This window comes from Hemicordylus capensis, chromosome 5, assembly GCF_027244095.1.
Source record: "Hemicordylus capensis ecotype Gifberg chromosome 5, rHemCap1.1.pri, whole genome shotgun sequence".
Lineage (NCBI taxonomy): Eukaryota > Metazoa > Chordata > Lepidosauria > Squamata > Cordylidae > Hemicordylus > Hemicordylus capensis.
In genome coordinates this window covers 63,626,934-63,649,807 of record NC_069661.1, presented here as the reverse complement: position 1 = coordinate 63,649,807, position 22,874 = coordinate 63,626,934, and the positions used below count along the sequence as shown (strand labels likewise).

At 42.4% G+C, this 22,874-nt stretch overlaps 2 protein-coding genes across 5 annotated transcripts in view; one reads left to right on the top strand and one right to left on the bottom strand.

The window, feature by feature from the left end:
* Nucleotides 1-22,874, top strand: part of LRBA (LPS responsive beige-like anchor protein) — a 567,920-nt gene that overhangs the window by 325,186 nt on the left and 219,860 nt on the right. The window lies entirely within an intron of this gene.
* On the bottom strand, nucleotides 1,271-3,865 carry MAB21L2 (mab-21 like 2). The gene has a single exon (XM_053251994.1). It carries the CDS (start codon nucleotides 2,982-2,984, stop codon nucleotides 1,905-1,907), a length of 1,080 nt encoding a protein of 359 aa, XP_053107969.1. The 5' UTR covers nucleotides 2,985-3,865; the 3' UTR covers nucleotides 1,271-1,904.

Sequence of the window (22,874 nt, the reverse complement as noted above, 5' to 3'; positions counted from 1 at the left end):
AGGTGAATTCAGAAGCCCATGCTGCTTTGGAAAAACCAAAAGGGAGCCATTGTAAACATAGACGCCTTTATATATAGGCAGGGCGTACATTTGTCAATATACCCTTGTACTGTGCGTTGGCACCCGAACCACCATGACAGTATTTATACTAGTTTAGTGGGTATTTTTAAATTTTTGTTGTTAATTAGAAATTAATAAGTTTTGAAACACTGCCTCGGGGATTGGCCTAAGTAAAATTGAAAGTAGTAGTTTGGAGCAAAAAACTACCATATTGCACTGCTTAAGGCTGCAATTTTCGGCACGTTTACCTGGGAGTAAGTTTTACTGAAGTCAGTGGGACTTGCTCCCGAGTAAATATCTATAGAATCGGGCTGAACGTTAATGGACAGTTATTAAATACATCCCTGCAGTTTTCCAGAATTCTTCCCGTCTTTGCGCCAGAGATCGTCTATTTGACAGACATTTTGAAAATATAAACTTAAAAAAACCCAACCTGAAGCAATAGCTGTATAGCTTTTATAAAGGGGGAAATCGATTAAAATTAATTTGAAAACCTTATTCTAAACGCAGTTGATTTTAATATGAAATCAAGCGGCAAACTAAAGCTATAGCAACCCAAACTGTTCCCATTCCCTCTGGCTTTCTCCTGTGTGCTGCTCAACGCCCCATCGGCCTGGGGCAGACTGTATTTAACAGCCAGAGAAACCAAAAGTTTGCCAGGAAGAAATTGATTAGTAGTGTTGCCACCTATTAATGATTCAGAGTAAATCCATATGGCCTTGAAATTCAAAGTCAACGGGTAGCGTTGCTTCCAAACCTTAAGTACTCAGGCAAACGGTAACCTTTTCTCGTTTACTTAAGGCAAAGACTACTTTCATGATGGGGAAATTGAAGCTTTTTTTTTTTTTTGCCCCCAAAGAAAGCAAGACTACATCAACTAATAATACTGTCCAACATCTGGCCCAATGGTTACTTCTTGGTAAATTCTTGTTGAGATTTCAGAGGGTTTAAAAATGGCCTGAATAAATGTTTTGCTGACTCGTTCCGCCGCCTCAGAACATTTACCTACTTTATTAATACCAAGGTGATAGAAACGTTCAAAATACATTGCGATGTTTTACAGATAAAACCTCATTTAAAACGGTATTACTTTTGATTTCGTCCCACTTTTTAAAATTCGGTCTATAAGGGGCTTTATTTCCTTTTTGAGACGAGACTTCAACATATCTTAATTGCCTGAGTTTTAAGACAAACCCACACGAAGGCAACGTAAAGTTAAAATCGTTTTATTATTATTATTATTATTACTGTTTTCAACAAGTCAATTTAGGGAAGGGTTGGGGGAAGGGGCGCACATAATGTGACCTTGGCACTGAAATACATTTAACATCAGTAAACTTTTTGTGGGCTTCCCCCCTTTCTTAGAGAGAGAGAGAGAGAGAAATTTGTACATAGTTAAATAATTTTGTTTCCACTTGGTGACAACATTCAGGCAAACGAACGAGAGAAAGACAAGTAGGGACAGGAACGAATGACATACACTTAATACTGGGGAGGAAAATGAAATGTACCTCGGGTTTCGTTTGGCTGTTTGTTGCAAAGTCCCGCCGCCGTTTTTGTGTGTGTTTGTTTTTAAGTGACTTTTTTTGGTTTTTTAAAAAATATCCTCCTTTACTAGAAAGAAGGAGAGAAGAGAGGAGGGGTTGCCAACTGCTGGGCTTCGAGTCTGTCGTGTGTCTGTGGGAGGAGGGTTCTGCCCCCCCCCCCTCTCTCCCGCCGCGGTCTCTCTTTCCCCCCTTTAATCGCGTCTTTAAATAAGAGTCTGTGATTCTCCGCAGTCTTTGTCTCTTCCGCGCCTGCCTTCCTCCCGACGACCGGCCGGTCCCCCCGCTCCCCGCCGCCTCCTATAGCTTGTCGAGGCTTTTGGGGTTGGTGAGGATCTCCCTGGCCAGGCGCCAGGTCTGCTTGGCGGCGCTCTCGAGGGCCGAGTGGGGCTTGCCCTGAAAGAGGTCGAGGTTGGGCAGGAAGTAGTGCGGGCAGCGGCGGCACTGCAGGCAGGAGATGAGCTGCAGCAGGATGCCGTTGAGGCGGTCGCCCAGGCACGCCTCGTCCCAGTCGGTCTCGCGCGGGTGCTTCTCGCACTCGTAGAGCAGCAGCGTCTTCATGTGGTAGTTGTTGAGCGGCTGGCCGGGCAGTTCGAGGTGCCGGTCGCGCAGCGTCTTCAGCACCGACAGGCACTTGTTGCGGCAGCCGCCCAGCAGCAGGCGGTTCTCGGCCTCGCCGAACTGCAGCACCCAGGCGTCGCTCTCGGCCGAGCTCTGCTTGCCCGTCAGCGAGTAACACTCCTTGGAGAGCAGGTTGAAGCCCTCGGCCTTGACCTCGGCCACGCGGTTGGGCCCCGGCCAGGGGATGTGCGGCAGCGGCCACTGCGCCGCGCTGCGCGGCCAGATGCCGGTGCACTTGAAGGCGGGCGTGATCTGCACCACGTAGCGCTCGCGGATGCGCAGCTTCACCTCGCTGGTGTCGGCGATCATCTTGACCACGTCACGGTAGCTGCACTTGTCCACCGCCTGCGCCACCAGCGTCTGGAAGCGCGAGCGGATTTTGCGCGCCGACAGGTAGCCCGAGGCCGTGATGAACTCCACCCAGAGCGACATGCTGCGCTTGCGGCCGTCGCTCAGCTTGAGGACTGCGCAGCCGGGCAGCGAGCCGTCGTCGACGAAGTTGAAGACGCCCATCTGGTTGAGGTAGAGCACCACCTCGAACTCGGTGGGCGAGATGACCTCCAGGCCCTCGTAGCGCGCGTCGATTTCGCTGAGCGAGCTGATGAAGCGCGGCTCCTGCACTTCCACCTCCTTGAGCACGTCGGAGACCACCTTGCACACCTCGCGGATGGTCTTGGCGATGGCCGCCTTGCGCGCCTGGCACCGCTCCGTGTAGTACTTGTTCAGCTGGTACACCAGCTTGGCCTGCGCCGCGATCATGTTGGGGCACACGTCCGGGCTGTACACCGGGCTCTCGCAGTAAGTTGACGGATCCAACGCCGCAGTCGCCGCCTCCGCGCGCGCGGGCCGATGCCAAGCCCGCTCCGCCCGATCACCGACGAAGACGAGGAGGAGAGCACCACCGAAAGCCCGCACCAACAGCCCCACGCCGGGCCAAGCGGAGGCGGCAGCCCCGGCAGCCCGCCGCCTCCGGCCGCCAAGTTGTTGCGCACCTTCGTTTTACATTGGAGCTGCGCTCGGCCACCAGGCCGCCCCGGCTTGGAGGGGACTTCAGTTCTTCATTGGGAAACTTCCTTCCTCTCCGCTCTCTGCAGCCCTTGGCTTCCAGAAGCGACCAGCGGCCAAGTGGCAAGCTGCTAGGGGAGGTCGACGGCGCGGACGCTGCCAAGAAGCCGAAGAATAAACTCTTCCCTTCCGCTTTTCCTCTCTCAGCCAAGGATGTGCCGGAGCTTCTCAGCTGCTTCTCTCTGTCCGAGGGTGGCGTTGATTTCCTGCCGGAGGCCTTGTCTCAAAGACCCACCGGAGTGGAAACCTCTTGCTGTCGCCCCCCCCTTCTTTTAGACACTCTCTTCTAATTAATAAACACCAGTGATGCACTCGATCTGTGACGACTCATTTCTTCTCCTGGTGATTCTCTCCCCCCCGCCCCCCAGGTAAATCTCTTTGTCCCGAATGTATTTTCTCGTGGACCAGCAGGAAGGTTCTGAGAAAGAGAGAGTGAGTGTGTGTCTGTGTGTAGTTTTCCGTTTTCCAGGATTTTTCCCCCTCCTCCTTTCCGCTTCCTTTCCCTCCCACCTTTGGAACTGGATGCAGCCGCTCTTGTTACTTTCCTGCGCCTCGCGTCCTTTCCCGGCATGGACGTCTGGAGGTCTCTGGATTTGCTGAGAGTGTTGTTTAGTTTATGAATGGTCCCAGGGCCCTGTTGAAGGGAGGCGGAGCTCCGGAATCCTACAATCGCTGCCCGAGCTGTCAGAGGGCCAGCCAATCGTAGGGCCGAGCTGCCTGCACGTTCTGTGCGGGTCCCGCCACTCCTGCATATGCTATGGGGGGAAGGGAAGAGGCTGAAGAGATGCTTAGAGCACATGCACAGAAACACACACACGTAGGAACAGACACCAAACGCCCTTTCCCCAGTCAGTGGCAGGCCGGCGCAGAAGAGCGGTGGTCCCTTCGAAGGAATAAACTAATACTGGAGTGAATGGGAATTAATTATGGAAATGGAGTGAGTGGGAATTAATTATGGAAATAGAGCGTCCCAGTGGAATTGAAGGACCCCTGAGCATCCTGCGCTGACTTTTAAGATCAAGGTCTAACTGTACCACCTGACGCGCTTTCCCCCACCGGCTCATTTGTTAGGGAGACTCAGTAGTCACTGTGAGGTCCCGAAGAAGACCAGGGAAAGAGAGAGAAGTAGGGCACTTCTGTGGAAGCATAAATTTCCCTTTGCTGCTTCTCAGATCCAGCTCTAGTGAAAGTGAGGCAGTGATTGAAACACAATAGTACACCTGATTTTACTACCCTAAATGAGAATCCTAGTGAAAGATATAAATCCTGTGCAATACAGCTGCCCTGTTGTGACTTTTTTGTTTTAATACAGTCCATTCGTTTCGCAAAAGAAAACGACATATTCGGAAACTTATGGGCAACCCTGTCGCCTTGTTTGAATTCAAAAGCGGGTCTAAACAAAAGTTACCGGCATTTTAGGAGTTCTGAGAAACAGGAGATCTTGCAGGATATTTTACACTTCAGGTTGAAGGCCACATTCATAACTTCTATCTTCTACTAGTTGATTGAATGAATCTTTATTTCAATCACAGATCAGGGAAAGGAAGAAAAACTAAACAGTATTAACATAATGCTAATCTAATACTAATCAAACAGCTTAAGTATAACAGCAAGACAGTTAAAATATAGTCACAAACACTTCAATCAGCTTATCAAATTCTGTCTACCAGTTGTATTTCAAAATTAACAGGATCCCTCACTATATATAGAGTCTGTCTTGCAAAGTAATCGTTTAGATTTAATTATTAAGCACATTCAAAAATGCCACGGTCTTGCTCTTAGTGAGCCCTTTTTTCAGAGGAATAGTTAATCCGAGACAAGTCGACAGCCCCCTTTCCAGAAATCTAAATATTATTTTAATAAACTCTCTTCTCTAATAGGTATTTTATGCAGCGTTAGGATTCTGATTTTTTAAAAAAATCAGCTGTTCCCACAACTTCGTAGGATTCTAACTTGGTTTTGTGTATTTTAATTTTTTTTTAAATTAATATGCATGAATTTGTGTTTATTTTAAATTTGGTATCCAATATACTTTTGTATTTAAAAAGAAAGAAAAAAGAATCCTCCAGCGACGGGTATTGACTTGGTCGAATGTGAATGGCCAGCCTTTCTCCATATTTTTGGATTGCCTTAGGCTAAACAGAAGAGTCCGGCCGACCCTTCCCCCCACCACGTTTTGGACGGAATGTGTTTCACCCGAGTTTATTAGGGCAACTCTTAGGGCAACTCCCGAGTTTGTTAGGGCAACTCCGCTCAAGGTTTGGGAGATGCCTTGCAGTCCAAACCTAAGCATGTTTACACGGAAGCAAGTGGCTTCATTCCGTGATGCCTGCTGTGAGTAGGTCTGCCTAGCATTGCAGCATTAGTCTCCCGCGGAAGTCGCTAGGTGCTTCGAACAGGTGCTCCCCGTCGGCTTGTCTCCCAAACCTCCCTCTCTTTGAGGTGGAGAAAGGCTCGTCAAAAGCAGAGAAGGCGCGTTTATCTGAACGCGGGGAGAAATAGAATCCCGCCGACGCAGTGGCAAACTGTTGCGAAGTGGCGCGGTGGAGATGGGTTCTGGAAGCAGATCTAGGCAGAAGCACTACCTCCCCCAAAGCCCTTCGCTCACTGCATCATAACGGGGAGGCTCAGCTTGGGGAGGGGGGAAGAGTTTGCCTCTGCAGTCCTGTTCTAGGGCCGTTATTGCACACAGTAGGACTTGCTTTCTGGCATGGGAATGCTTTGTGTTTGTGCCCCCCCCCCCCCCATGCACGATGATCTTGAATGGATATGCCTTAGGTGGTCCCTGCTTGAGAGGGGGCTTATTTCTAAATCCAGCAAAGTTAGGATCGCGGGGAGAGAGGAATGGAAAGGGAAGACCCTTGTGACTGTCTCTCTGCTTGAATTCGTCTGGACACAAGAACAGAGTCTGAACTTGGGCTTTGAATTGCCTAGAAAGGACCAGCTCCAGTGGCCAACGGGATCTTCTGTCTGCTGAGCGCCAAAAGGAGACGTGATTTTCGCGCGATCCTACCCAGGCTTACAGAGTCTCCCTGAATTCAATGGGATTCCCTCCATGGGTAGCCTTATAAAGGTGACCACTGATTGTGGCGCGAATTTCGTTAGCATAGGCACAGCATGAGAAGTGTGTGCGGGGCGGGAAGATACGGTCGTTTCAGAAAAGAAAGAAAAAGAAAACGGAAGCGGGAGGTTGGCCGGGCTCTTCAAGAGCCTCGTCTCACCGGGATGCACTTCTTCTGGGATTGCCTCAGGGGCCACAGCCCCACAATCCGTTTCACGCTTTCTGCTTGGCGGTTTCTCCCTCCTTCAGCCCCTTCGCTTTGCCGCCTGCGAGCCAAGGCTCCCCTGCAGCAGCGTCCGCCTCAAGGTGCCCGTAGCGGGCACACCGCGGACTCCAATGAATCAGCTACTGCGAAGCCGCGATCTCCCCCCCCCCGCTCCATGCCCCTCCTTTTGTTACCCTGGAGTCTGGCTGAACTCAACGGGGCTGCCTGCCTTCTTCCGAGGCGGCAGCAGGCGCAAGGCGCTCCGGCTCCAGTGCCTTTCCCCTCCCTGGGCAGGCCTGTGGCTGGATCTCCAAACAATTCATTACCCACCACCCCTCGCCCCCTTCCCCCGACTCAGGTCGAAGCTCGAGTAAATCATAAATCAGCTTGAAACAAAAGCCGCTTCGGATTTATGGCCCGGAGCGCTAATTAGAAACATCATTTGAGCAATAAACTTAAACACTTTCTAGCAAATAATGCCTGCGAAAAAAAGCCTGCGCCTCGCTTCGCCTTCTGCGGCCGCCTGGCTTTTAAGAGCAGCTTCCCAGTCTGTGGCGGAATTTGCTCTCGCCGGGGAATGGGTCGGGGGGGGGGGGCGGCGGCAACGGGAGGATGAATAATTGAAAGAGTACTTGGGGGGGGGGAGTGGAGGATCCGAGCAGCCGCGGAGGTTTGCTGCTGAAGAGCCCTTGTCACCTCGGCTTTGCTGTCTGGGAATCGAGGAGTCCATCAGCAGCTCCTTGATGGGGTATTAAAGCGAAGTGGCAGCCCCTCCAGGAGCAGGAGATACTGTATTCTATTAAAAAGGCCCAGCGAGAGAGAGCGAGAGCGAGCCTGTGTCTGTCTGGGAGGGGAAGCTCTCGAGGCTAAAAGCCTCTTGAAGGCTTCAGCCCGATTGATCTGTATTCTCCCCGTTATAATCCGTCTCATCATACTTGAGTTAATGAGGCAGGGGCGGGGGGAGGGGGTGATCTGATGGGCCTTGACAAATTCATTAGGGAGGCTGCGGGACATTTTATTTGACTGTTAAACATCGTGTTTGTTTGGTTTAGGCAGTGCCAACATCAGCACGCCGCTGCCTGGAGCAAGAGTGGGTTGTTAGTAAGAGCTTCTCTGAAGGAGACTTTGCATGGAGAGAGTCTTGCTCTTTTCTTGGCTTGCCCCGCTGGTTCCCCTTGCTTCTCCCAGGGATCCTTTCCTCTTGCATGGCCGTTAAGATAGGTTAAAGAATGGGTAGGTACAATAACTGGCATTTAATTGGCATGAGTAAATGGCTAAAATGCTTCATTTTAAAAAAACAACAACTGGTTGAGGAGGTGTGAGAAGTATTTGGGGCATGTACCAGAAACAGTAGAGAATTAAGAGTGGGAGATCTTACACGTCTGGAATAAATAGCAAGGGTAACTGGGAAACTAGGGTGGTCTTTTTGTAGGCATAGTACAGTGGATATTCCTAAAATGCAAATCTTACAGCCATTCAGCTGCTTATTGGCTTTTTAAATTTTATTGCACTTGCTTTTCATGTGCTTGCTGTTTCAACGTCAGCGAGTCCCTCATATTTAAAGTAGCTGAACCAACATTTCTTTAAGCTATGTCTAAGCAACTTCTATCTTAAGGGAAAGGTAATAAATTTAGGATGGTGGGACTGTTTGACACCTCTTCTTCTGCCTTTATAATTTTCATGCATTAGCTTCAGATATTATGCAGTTAAGGATGATGAGATGTGCTTTTTTGGTAACTCTGAACTGTACAGCTACAAACAGCACTGGATAATTATTAGACACCGACATGCCATGGGAAATCCATCATTAATAAATGTTGGTGGTTTTCTTTAATTTGTGTTTTAAAGCAAGAAAATGTAGCTTGCAGTCAACTTAATATTCAGTTCCTCTTAAATTTTGCAAGCAATCTTTGAGCCATCTTACTTAAAAATTCTTTGTAGAAGAATTCCATGCTTCCATTTATAGAACAGTCTGGGAAAAGAACTAATGCCCTTTGCCTGTCATTTTCATACATTCCTGGTCTGCTGATGGAGGTTGAACTGCTGCAGGGAATGTATGAATTTGAAAAGAAATAATTCAGGAGTGCATGTTGAATTGCTCAACAGCAAAACTAAGCTAATGGGTAAAGTAAATGCATCTGGAGGAATGACAGCTTTAATCCTGTTTACATTTCCAGGATATTTTCTTTACAAAATTTTAGATGGATTTTTATTCTGCTTTTTCCTTATATATCAGGAACTTAGAATTGTAATGTAGTGCAGTGACCGGTAGTGTGTACTTGATATCTAGGAAGAAAAGGTTCCTATTATTTAATTACTGCAGATCTTATACATTTTTAAAGAGCAGTGTAAATATCTTTATTTTTCAAGAAGGTTGGATGGTACAATAGTTAAATAATGCATAAATGGCTGTCTAGTGATTATATTTGGTAGTTAAGGGTCTCCTCATTTCTCCCCTCAAGATAATGTTTTCTAAAGAATATTTAAAATATTGTCCATCCTTGTTTAATGTTCTCTAGATGTAAAAGTGAAGGTGTTTTAGGGCAAAAATCTGAAAGTTTTTGTAATTCTTAGGTATATTTAGGATAACACCACAATGAATATTTACTTTTATGATTCACTGTAATAGTTCTTACTTGCATTCATTTAGCAGCCAGGATTATGTGCTCTGAAGCACTTTACTTGGAGGTGAAATCAATTAGTCCTACTTCCATGGATGTGTGGTTTGAATCTGGGCATGAGTCCGTTATTAGGTATGCACATGTCAATTCTTAGTACATGTTTTGGAAAGTGAAGTCCTATGTATTTAAATTGAATATGCATCTAAGTTTGTATGCTTGGGATAGTATACATAGTTCAGGTTGGAATAGGTTTTTCATTTGTCAGGTCAGTTAACTGTGTTCTTGCTAAATTCACAGTTTGGGAAAGCTAACTTCAGTTGTCTTAATGACAAATAAGAACATTTATATTGCTTGTATAATGTTTTAGTTTTGGTAGAACGTTCTGTAGTTTTGGTTTTCTTTGATTATGGTATAGAAATGTTATATTGCATGATTACAGAGTTGATTAAGTCTGCTATTCTATGTTCTGTTACTTGAGAGCAGCCTCACTACATGGAACATATTTTTGTAAACATACATATTTACTCAGTGTGTGGATTAATCAAGGTTGTGCTCTGCAGCTCCACTAATCAGCAGTATCTCTTTTTAAAACAATGTAGTCCATTTGAACAACTTTGTTTTAAACCATTAGCCAGTGGGAGTGTGCTGTCCATATCATATTGCAATCAAAATTACCACTGATTTTTAATTGACTTGAACTGCACCAAATTGGGCCCTACCCTGCTATTTTGTCACCCCATTGCTTTCATGAGTATGGGGTTCGTGGACCTTTTATGTTGACTCTAGACAGCTAATTTATGTTTTACAAACAATTATGACACATGGTGAACATCTTTCTTGTTCTCCACAATCTCAGTATGTTTCTAGTAAATTTGGAATGTTCGCATTTCAGCATTTTATGACCAAACTCTTTGAAGAATGTATTTATATGAGTAAGAATGAATGTGTGATGATTGTTTTCGATTAATGTATTTTGACATAGGCAAACAGAGTCAGAGCTCTAGGAAGTAGCATTTATGGTAGATTTTCAATGCTAACATCAAAACCTTCAGATTGCTGGTTGAGATGCAGCGTTTGCATCTAAACTGATGTTACAGTGGAAATGTAGACTTTGGACTAATCTTAATTTTCTGTTCTTTTTCCTATAGATTTAACTTAATATATTCAAAGGAAATTAATATGGTGGTCAGCACAGATCACAAAGTTGTTTTCTTGATAATCAGTTATTTTAATGTAGTTTTTTAGGGTACCTTTTACATCATGATAGCAGTGGAGGACTCAAATTTCCCTTGGTAATATCACACCTCATAAATATGTATTGAAAATAGGAGAGCAGCCTCTGAGTTTGACAGAACACTGTAAGATCCTAGAGCAGTGAGGTCAATATACAAGCTTTTGCTTCTTCTGAAGAATATGGTGTATTCATTATTTTCTTGTTAGGAATTAAAAGCCTTTTTTAGAACTTAGTACGTTAAGGCACATGAATTAGTCCACATTGGATTTCTGGGTTTGGTGAAATTGGGCCAATTGGTTGTGATGAAAGAAAAATATTTGTTCACAAAAATAAATTACAGTGCATGCGGCCTAACTGAAGCAGTATTCAGCAGTCAAAGGATTGGTGGCAACCTTTCTCTCTCAACAATCTGAACCTCGGATATAAAACAGCTGTCTTGGGCTATGTGTGTAATGGTTATGCCTGTCTGTTTCTTTTCTGTGTCTCTCACCCCCTGCCCTGCACTCCAAATCTTCTTTTATTATCTTTGGATTCTAAGGAGTCTTTCTTGCTTTCTAACTGGTTTTGTCTGCAGCAAAAGGCTGGGTTGGGTGTGTTTGAATCTACTGTGGATAGAGTGAAGAATCTTTTGATCTATGGCTATGACTGTTTCCAAATGATTTGCTTGCTGGGACTGGACACTGTCCATGCCCTTTCTCTTCACTATCTGATAGGTGCACACAAAGGACTTGACATGCTACCAGATGCATAGTTAATCATCACTTTAGGTCTGCAAAAAGTGATGATTAACTATGCATCTGGTAGCATGTTAGGTCTGCAAAAAGATGCATCCAGGCTCAATTAAGTCTGCCATTCTTATATTTACTGTGCACTAGAATGCATAACTTTGGATGAAATCAAATATATTTCTTTAAACAGATTTATGGAAGCACAATCCAACCAAAATTGAACCTTTCTGATTGCAGTTGGAGAGTGAAGCATGTACTTAAATCTCTCCCACTGAAATCAGTAGGTCTTAAAATAGTGCTTGACTTTGGTTGGATTGTGTCCTGCAGCAGTTAATATGTAACTGGGTACCTGAGATTTGCTTTAAGTTTGGAACAAACTTAAAGCAAACTGTGGGTATCTGAGGAGCTGGTCACCGCAGGCAGCTGCTGGTGTTGTCATTCAGGCAACACACAAGTAACCAGGAGGGCTGGTGGTAGTTGGGGAAGGTCACAAGCAGCTTGGTGAGCACAGGCAGGCAGGAATGTTGCATCAGTGACAGCGGGCTACAACTGACACTCTTAAAAAAAAATCAGGAAGGCCTCCTCTTGGTGTTAATCTCTTTCGCTACAACCCCTGCTACAAACGTCCATGCTTTCATCTCCACCCTGATGAGACTCCTTTTGTCCCATGAGAATATCTCTCTCCTGAACAAGCCTGCAAGCTGCAACTGAGCAGTCCAGTGCCACTGTCACATCTGGATCCTGATTTGGTGGCAGCATTATTCCTGAGAACCACTCACAGACGATGGCAGTTCCATAGTGAGGGATGGGTCTAGGATCTCCTGAGCACGGTTCTCCCATGGTGCAGCCTTATCCAGATGTTACCTAGAGCCATGAGAGGTAGGGTAGAGTTAAGGAAGGACTTTAGATCAGGGGCTACACTAGCCACAGACTCTGCTTCTGAGGACTCCCCTGTGATTTATCCAAGAGGAGCCCTGACAGGAATAATTAGCATGATTGAGGCCAAGAAAGGGCACAGTTGCACAGGAGTGTACCCTGGCCTTGTTGCCATTCATGGGCCTTGTAAGGAAGGTGTCCCACAGTCTTCATTGTGGGTAGTGACTTATCACACCATATGTGAGGGGCTTGTGGAAAGTTTTCAGTAAACCTCATGGCCTCTCCTTACCAGCCCTAGGATATGGTGTTAGCAATTCAGAACAATTCAGCATTAGCCCCTCCCCTCATCAGTCTCTCACATAGCCTCATATTTGGTGTCTGTCTAGACCCTCCGCATAGTTTTAAGTAGGAACAAGCTGAGCATGAGATGCATGCAGCTGCTCATAGTAGCTTCTGATGTGCTTGGACATATGCAGAAGCTCCATAACAGGTTGTCTGTGTACCTTGGACAGAGGGGAAGGTCTAGATCATGTCCAGTCCTTGCATTACTACAAATAAGTGGAAATTGTTGGACAGCAATTGCTGACTCCTTGGCTGAGGGGCTTATTTTAAGTTTAGGTATCACCTAATGCTTTCTTTATATAATTTTAAATGAACAACGGTTAAAAAAAATGACCTAGTTATAGGCGATATATAAATGTGCAAGCCATCTCCAGTGGTTAGTTTTCTATGTAAACCACTGAGAACTTTTTCTGAAAAGTGGTATATAAATATTTGTCATCGTAGTAGTAGTGTTAATTAAATCAATCAATAGATCTCTTGCTTTGAAAAGAAAAATGCAGCTGTTGCCTTGTCGTTCTAGTTCATAGAGCTGACTACTGGATTAGAACAGGAAACAAGTTAGGATGTTGGTTCTTTCTGGAATTTTCCTAGTGATGACATTTAAGAACCTTCATAAATAATTTCTTTTAGGTTCTTGGACATTCGTATTAAGCAAAGTTCAAAGCCTACAATTTAAACTTCCAAAAAAGCAGCTTATAACTTTTGTAATACAAAGTAGTTTTACAACTTGTAATGTCAGCTTTCAATAGTGTCCAACTGTATGGAAAGAAAGCAATTTAGATTGGATATACTGCTGCTATCAGTAGCCCTACCAGGACATTGATACAAGCAACTAGATGTATTAGCGAACAAGTTTGCAAATATCCTTAATTGTTTTTAATCTGAGGGATGAATAGGCATGATAGTGATGCTTTTCCATTTGTTTTTGGGAAATACACAGCATAGTATCCATAGTATCCAGGAGGTCATTCAGTTATGGCTGAAGGCTGCAGCATATGTAGTAGTTTTAAGCTTACAGTTCGTTAAAGTGAGGAACAATGTATTAAGTAACAGCTGTCATAATGTGCCATCATAATAAGATTCACTGCAAATCAGCTTTAAGTATGCATAGCTTTCAAGGAAAAAATGGGCATTAGCTATGAGAAGTAAATGAAACTATCCTGTTATGAGCTGTGTACTTCTTTGTACCATTTACTGGGGATGAACAACAGAGCAGGATTGGTTGCCTTCGTGCCTGCTTGTAGGCTTCCTGGAAACATCTTTCTGATCACAATTAGAAATAGGAAGCTGGATTAGATGAATTCTTGGTCTGATCCTGCATGGTGCTTCATCCTTATGTTTCTAGCTATGCCACTAAATAACCTAGTGCAGAGCACGTTGTTTCCCCCCAGCTCTAAAAAATAATAATAATAAGAAGTATTTTCATTATTGTCAATCCTGAGTTTTCAGAGACAGAGGGAAATACACACACACACACACACACACACACACACACACACACACACACACTCAAATATTGAATTATTTGTACTTTTCTGTGATTATGTTTAAACCATAACCAGAAGTATGTACATTTTTATATCTGATGCGTGTGATTATATTAATGTAGGAAATGAAGACCTCAAGAATATTAGAAAAGTAGCAATTAGTCAAGTCCTGAAAGTTAGTTGTTAATAATAAATGGTGTCTGAATATTCTTAAGATGATATTATTATTTCTAAAATACAAACTTGGAAGAAAAGAACTTGGAATAGACATTTGTGAATTTATGTTTTATCTCACTTCACTTGAAAATTTATGAGGAGGGCAACTTAGGGGTGCTTAAGTTGTGTGTTCCAGGGCTTGCCCCCACTGATAACACCCTCGTTGGCGTGAAAGTGCAATGCAAATTATGACAGTTACAACCTTCTGTTTTGTTTAACCTGTCACTGAATTTCCTGACTCAGTGCGGAGGGCAATGGTGTGTTCAGCTAGTCCATATTCACCTAAACTTAAAAGGTCAGGTTTCTACAGGCAAGCCTAGTCAGAGCCTAATTGATGAGGAGGGCAGAAAGACAGAATTTACTGTTCTGTTGGCTAGTTTCATATCGTTAGGTTGTCCTGAAAGCATCAGGCAGTCACAGCCCCTTTCATGTAAGTGCTGACCCTAGACAGGAGCTGACAATCAAAGGAGGCAGCCACAGGAACCAGTGCAAGTATGCTATTGATTTTTCAGTTAGGTCTAAGTAGTTTGTAGTATGGGTAATGGGTGACAGAGGCAGGTATGTCATTATCAATGAGCTCCAGAACAGTAGCGACAACCTTCCCTCATATTTCCTTCAACACTGACAGTATGCATCCAGAAGTGGTCAATAAATTGCCCAACCTTTTACTGACAAGTGACTTGGACAGGGTGGGGGTTGTGAGCCAAAGAGCTAAACTTCTTTGCTTGAACTTGATGTGGAAGTGGGGGCAGAGGGGGAAGGGATCTTAGTGTCAGCACTTGCAGTTTATTAGGCTAAGTTCTTTGTGGAACAGACATTATACTGGCAGTGAACCTGAGTCTATTTGTAGTTGACATTAAATTATCATGTAATTTTGTGCTCTACAAAATATCAAATATGAAATGGAACTATAATTTAAATAACCCAACACATAAACATGCAATATTTTGGGAGCATTTATGTTACCTTCATTTTATACAACAGAAAAGCTAGAACAAAATTATATTGAGTCAGTGTATGACGCCTATTATTTATTTGGCCAGTCACCAATAATAAATAGCTGTTTGCATTTTCTGTTCAGGGATTGTACTAAAACATTTTGCATGAGGACAGAATTAAAAATACCTGGGATTGCATTCCTCAAATATAATATAGTAAATTTCATTAAAAACATTGGGACTTACTGCCATTCAGTGTGTTCTGGTTCGGATTATAAATTTAGTTACACATTCAAAATAGTAGTTATATATATTTCTTTATGTTTTGATGAGTATTGCTGATTTAGTTTATTTAGGATAATGTATTATCAAAAAGGATTGGTGGTAGACAGTTTGAACTTTTACTGCTGTGGTTTCTGGATTTTGGAAGGAAAAGACAGAGTTTATGTTTACAGATTAAATTTATGAAAATGCACTGTGTGTACTCTAGCTTGATGGATACACTCACTCTCATATACACTCATGAAATCCTGATGCAATTAAAATACTTTGCATTAATAATTTAAATTTTACAAATATTTAAAATTTACAAATATGTTGCATCCTGTAAGGGATGTAAATTTCATCACTTGCTTTTAGAAGATGAATGTTGCTCAGCTTTTATGCTCTGTCCAGATGTTAATGAAATAACATATGCTTATAATTACAATAAATCTTTAAATGAAATGAACTAAAAGGGTACATGTTTTCAAAAACTTTCTTAAAATAATCCATTGCTATGCTGCCTTGTTTTAACAAATATTTACAATGTAACTCAAAATCCGAAGTGGAGACTGAATATAGAGAGGCTATTAGATTTTGTAAGTCTTTTCGAGTTAAAATATTTAATGCAGATTGTTGACTTTGAGCTGCAAAATTTAAAAAAAATGGCAAAAAGGGAAGTAAAATAATGTTCCTAGGGACACTTTGAAGTACAGTTTTTGAAAAATAAGAAACAATAAGTTCTGTTTAGGTATATATTTATGTCTAATCTTTTTTTTTTAAAAGATGTAAGATAAACACATTAGGATTTACTAAAAGATGGATCCATTTCAATGGATTTCCTCCCCCTTTAGTCAATTTAGATTGGAAACAAGGCATAAATTGTCCATAAGTCTGTTTGTTAGAAAGTAGTATAGCCACTGGATCTGAATTGGAATATTTTCTACATTTGCGGTATGCTGTTGGCGTGCTTTGTTAATGCTACAGAAATGTTTAAGGGGGATGCAGAAAGGCAACAAATTAAATTTTCATGAAAGAAAACCCTAATCAGCAGTGACAGTAAGAGAAAGATGATTGCCACTTGGTCATTGTAGAAAGGCACTTAGGTTTGGTGTCAGTGCTTCTGTTAATGATGACTAATGTCTTCCTTGCAGCAAACACATGCTCAAACATTGTGCTACAACAGTCTAGGAATTGGACTGAAGGACAGGCACCATGGATTCTAAAACAAAGGTTCAGGCATTGAACTGAATGGCTCAAAATATAAATATTTTCCTCATTATATTCCAATTCTAGAAATGGTTCAAATCGCTGTGTTCAAAAGCAGAGGAGGAAAGCCTGGGTATTTGCACAGTGTTAGCTGTAATTACTGTATCAAGGAGCCTGGATAACAGTGATGGGCCAGTATGAGAATCAGCATTTCTATCTCTGACCGAGATAGTTCTAACCAAATCTGGATTATAAAATCCTAGGCAAACTGCTGAAGTATTTCCAGTCCCCATGTTGCATTCTACAGAAATCCTTCATTCTCAAAGCAGAGTGACTCAGAAGACCTTTTCAAGTCCTATGGCATTAGCTGCTTAAATATATTGGCAAAAAGAGAGGTGGCATGTGTCATTTCTTTAGCTTTTCCCAAAGTGAGACCTTTCAGAAGGGCATTTGTAATGCTTGTCATATTTTTTCATATACCTCTTATTGGCCTGACAAGTCTAGAGGGCCCTGAGAACACAGATGTCATTGCGTTCAGACAACACTAATTACTCTGGGATTTTTGCAGCCTCAGTAGCTGCATGCAGCTGTCGATTATGAGTGTTTATGTGGTATATCATGGGTATCCGTTGCATGCTCATATGCTGCCACTGGCCTTTTTGTTCCCTGTTGTTAAAACAATAGGATTTCTTATAACAGTATTTTTTTTTCTTTGAAAGGGTGGAGACAGAACTAAAGGGAAAATATGTCATATCTTCCATGTTGTATTAACAGTATTTGGCCAAATCTTAATATCATATTAATGTTTACTTAAAATCTATTAGCACTTGTTTTCCACCCTCTCTATTACTAGCACTTGCTTGTTTGCATTTGTCTCCTCCCTGAGGTAGAGCTATATTTTTAATCTCTGTTACCCTTCGCCCCAATCCTGGCACTCAAAATTAAAGCTGCTAGGATCACTATTAGCATTGATCTAATTACCGTGAAAAATGTCCCCCTTTTAATGTCACATTGCAGTTATTCTGCTAATTTGGATCAGAGCTCAGATTTACAACATAACATCTTAACCAAAGTTTACACAGCATTTGATTAATGTTCATCTCTGGGTTGAATTTTGTTTGCAATATCTTTCCCCCCAGAATCTCTTTGTTCTGTCACAGTTCATAGTGCGTAAAGGAGCTGATTCGAACAAAAAGTTCAAATGATGGTCACAACGTGAATGACAGGGTGGTTTTTTGGGGTTTTTTTTGCTTTTTGCAAGCTTATGTAAAGATTCTGTGCATCTCAGTACATTTGCAAAGAAGCACAGCCTGTGTTAATCACGGATTGGAAAATGAAAGCACCAATAATATAACTTCACATGCTGATGATGCAGAAATGGAATCAGCTTTATCAAAGATGTATGATGAGATAAAACTGCAGTCTCTGCTGTACAGTTATAGTAATTATGACTAATGAACCGTCCAGTCTGGATGAAATGGCATGTCCACAGGGACTGTGTCCAATCAGTTGTGACTTATGCAAGCTGTAGAAAACATTGGTAGCTTAGATTCAATACTGTAATGTGAAAGATGCTATGTTAGCAATTTCAGATTTTCAAGGTTGTTTCAATTTACATATATCCAGTATTGATAAATGGTACAGAGTGCCAATAATTTTCTCAAACATGTATATGTCGTTGTGCACTGCTACAATACAGTGCATGTATACTATACTGTGACACATAATCCTAGTGAAAGGTACTTGTATTGACTCTCTTGTATGGTTAATATAATTTGTATCTTTTGCACTCTAGAAGTAAAATAATATTTTTATTTTTAAATGGAATACATCAATATCAGGTTAGGTTTTCTGCAGTTTCAGAAATATTTGTTTGGTTTTGTAATTATGCCTCCTTTTGGTTACATTTGAAACAACCTGACAGTTGTAAAGTGTAAGAAGACAGCTATTTCCTAATATTAAAAGATAAAGGGCATTGGCAGCTAAAGGGTGTGTCTGAATCTGATGTATAAGAAAATTAGGTATTGCAATGCAGTTGGTAATTGGAAAACACATTTTATAATAATGTGTCAGTTCTTTGCAAACCTCTCTGTCCATTGTTGTCTTATGGTTGTTTCTACAAGTGTAAGTGGGATAAATACTCTCAGAAAATTGACTGGGAGAGGGAGGAGGAAGTTATTCAACTGTGTTTGGGGTACCAGCACCTAACCTACTAGAAATCATTTGTGTTTTATGTTCTAAGAAATGGGTTATGATTTCATATTGCATGAAGTTGAATCATTATTGCTAGTGAAGCTGAATTGGTGTCACTCTTGGACATCTATATTTAGGTATTGGCTACAATCATGTGTTTCCAAAACTCCACCCACCCCAAGCTTCATAGAATTTTTTAGTGCTAATTATGGCAATCTGAAAACAGGACTATAGTGTGATTTTCTTCTTTCTTCCCTTCAGTCTTCATACTTGTCTACCCACACTCCCTATATGTCTTCACAGCTTAGATTCTTACCTTCCCCCTGTCCAATCAGTTTTTAGTTATCTTGATTTATGCTTCTTCAGTTTTATTTCTCCCTCTGTGTAGCTGTTCATTCCCCTGTGCAACGTTATTCTCTTAACAAAATTTGGTTTAAAGTTGGAGTATTTGGTGACCGGAATATCCCCTACTGAGTCAAGGGTGCCTGCCCGCAGAGCAACTGAGGAAAAAACAGAACAGAGCTGGCTGCTTATGCAGGTGCTGTTGTGCTCCGATTGGTCCACCCACAACTTGTGATGGGGAACAAAAATGGCGGCCAGCTTGCCTGCCTCTCAGGCCCAGCTTGCAACTCCATCCTCGCTGCTCGCTTGGTATTGCCACTGATGCAGTGAAGGAGGTGGGGAGAGAATTTACTGCAGACAATCCAAGTTCACTAAGAGAACAGTATACATACACACTAGGGATGTGCACGGAACCGGCTGGCCCGGTTCGGTTTGAGTCCAAACCGGACTCGAACTCAACTGGGCCTGTTCAGTCCAGCACCCTGTCAAACCCCCGCCGTTCTGTTCTGTTCGGGAGGGTTCATGAACACTTTTCAGTTTTTTAAAAAATTCTTTTTTTACCTTACTCCCTTCCAAGGAGTTGCTGGAGGTGGCAGGGAGAGGGTCCATGGAGGTCACCCCTTCCCCTGACAGCTTTCCTTATGTCCCCCTTTGGCCAGCTGTTCAGCCTGCTTTTCAGCCAGTTTCCGGCATTCCCTGCTCAGCTCAGTGGCCATTTTGGAGGCCATGCGTATGCGCTATTGTGATCTGTGTGGCCTGGGTTATGCAGAGGCCAATTGCACAGGTGCGCGGCCTCCAAAATGGCCACTGCGCCGAGCAGAGAAGGCCGGAAACTGGCCAGAAACTGGCCGAACAACCTGCCAAACCGGCTAGAGGGGGGCGGCATAACCTCCATGGACCCTCCCCCCTGCCACCTCCAGCAACTCCCCAGAAGGGAATAAGGTTTATATATATATATATATATATATATATATATATATATATATATATATATAAAAAATTATTTTTTTTAAACCAAAAAACGTTCACGAATCCCTCGAACATTCGGAGGGTGTTCGGTCTGGGGTCGGACTGAGTAGGGGGTGGTATGGTTTGATCCCGAACCATCGAACTGTCTTGATGTCGAGCCGGTTTGCACATCCCTAATACACACACACACACACAGACAGTTTCTTATATACAGAATGTTGGGGCTTTGATAGAATGTTTTTATTGCCTTTCAGTCTGAGTCTTAAAATGGGGCCATATGTTTGTGACTGGCAGACAGATTTTTAAGAATTAGGATTAAATATAAGCAATGCTCTTATATATCCATATTGATGGTGATTCAATTTGGACAAGCCTATACCTGTGGGAAGAAATGTGCTCACGTGAATGTAATCTGTCATCAATATGGGCAATCAGTGCTGCAAAAACAAAGATGCCCAAGAGCTACTGGCACTTGAAAGGTTGGACCCTGCACCTGGTACCAGGGTGCTAAAGAGGGTAAAAAGCAGGTTTGTTCTGCTTCCTGTCTCTAGAGTGTTTAGGACTCCGTCTGTCTGTTCCTTTAATCTGGTTCCAGAAATTCTAGCTGGCTCCTAGATTTCTAGCAAAAAAATAGCATCCTGTCTGTCTGTGTCTATCTTTCTGTGTAAACTGCTTTGCAAACTTTTGTTTAAAAGTGGTATATAAATAGTAGTAGTATATCCGTTTTGGTTATAATTCTGTTGCCTCAGTGGACTTGAACACTGTACTTAAAACACTGGTATACAAAAAGCAATAAAACTAAAACATAATCAGTTTTATCAGTTTTCAAATTAGAGATGACAGTTACAATAAATTTAAACTAAAATTTGTTTGTGAACACCAAAGCTTTCAAAGCAAATATTATTTTTTAAGCCTGGAGAGTGGGTGACTGAATCCACTGGAAATTACATGTTTAGCATTAGGGTCCAAGTTCTCCTGCTAACTTGGTAAAGAGGCACCTTTTAACATAGTGATTCTCTTTATTTAGCAGAGGGGGAGTGACTGGCCCTATCCACCCGCAGCACAGTACCTCCAGTGACTGTTTCTGGTGTCTATCTGTTTCTTTTTAGATTGTGAGCCCTTTGAGGACAGGGATCCATCTTTTATTTATTATTTCTCTGTGTAAACTGCCCTGAGCCATTTTTGGAAGGGTGGTATAGAAATTGAATTAATAATAATAATAATAATACAAGAAAAACAAATACTGCAAGAGAAGAAAAACAAATCTAAGTGTTGCATGGATTGACTACAAGAAAGCCTTCGATTCATTGCCTCACACATGGATACTACAATGTTTAGAAACAACTGGTGTCAGCAAAAACTTTCAGATATTTATTTAAAAAGCAATGAGCATGTGGAGTACACAGTTAACAATCAATGGCGAGACACTTGGACAGGTTAGCATTAGAAGAAGCATTTTCCAAGGGGACTCACTATCCCCTCTGTTGTTTGTAATCGCCATGACCCCACTTTCACAAATACTAAACAAAACAGGCCTTAGATACCAAACATCTAAAATATCAAGTAAAATCAACCATCTGCTGTACATGGACGATCTGAAGTTGTATGGAAAGTCCCAGTCAGAAATCGAATCACTGCTAAACACTGTCCATATATTCAGTAGCGATATAGCAATGGAGTTTGGACTAGACACGTGTGCTGCATTAATAATGAACAGAGGGAAAATAAGAGAAACAGAAGGAATGGAACTGCCCAATGGAAGCAAGATCAAGAACCTGGAAGAGAAAGAACATTACAAATACTTGGGCATAAGAAAATACTTGGTTAAAAGAAAAATTGGAAAATACTTGGTTAAAAGAAAAATTGGAAGTGAATACATCAGGAGAATTAGAAAAATCCTCAAGTCCAAACTCAATGGCGGGAACACCATACAAGCCATAAACACCTGGGCTATACCTGTTATCAGATACACTGCAGGAATAATAGACTGGACCCAGGCAGAGCTAGAGACGCTGTATCGTAAGACCAGGAAAATCATGACCATCAATCATGCTCTGCACCCCCGCAGTGATGTCGATAGGCTATACCTCCCTTGCAGCTCAGGTGGAAGAGGAATGCTGCAAGTCCATCAAACAGTAGAGGAGAAAAGAGGCCTTGAAGAATATATCAAAGACAGTGAAGAAGATGCACTTCAAATGGTCAATAATGCGAAACTATTCAACACCAATGAAACAAAGCAGGTCTACAAGAAAGAACAAGTCAAGAACCGAGCAGAAAAATGGAAAAATAAGCCCCTGCATGGTCAATATTTGCACAATATAAGTGGAAAATCAGACATCACCAAGACCTGGCAATGGCTTAAGAATGGCAACTTGAAGAAAGAAACAGAGGGTTTAATACTGGCTGCACAAGAACAGGCACTAAGAACAAATTCAATAAGAGCAAAAGTAGACAAATCAACAACAAACAGCAAGTGCCACTTTTGTAAAGAAGCAGATGAAACAGTGGACCACCTAATCAGCTGTTGTAAAAAGTTCGCACAGACTGACTACAAACAAAGGCATGACAAGGTAGCAGGGATGATACACTGGAACATCTGCAAAAAATACAAGCTACCTGTAGCCAAAAATTAGTGGGACCATCAAATTGAAAAAGTGGTAGAAAATGAAGATGTAAAAATATTATGGGACTTCCGACTACAAACAGACAAACATGTGCCACACAATACACCAGATATAACTGTAGTCGAGAAGAAAGAAAAACAAGTTAATATAATCGACATAGCAATACCAGGGGATAGCAGAATAGAAGAAAAAGAAAAAGAAAAAATCACCAAATACAAAGATCTACAAATTGAAATTGAAAGGCTGTGGCAGAAAAAGACCCAAATAATCCCAGTGGT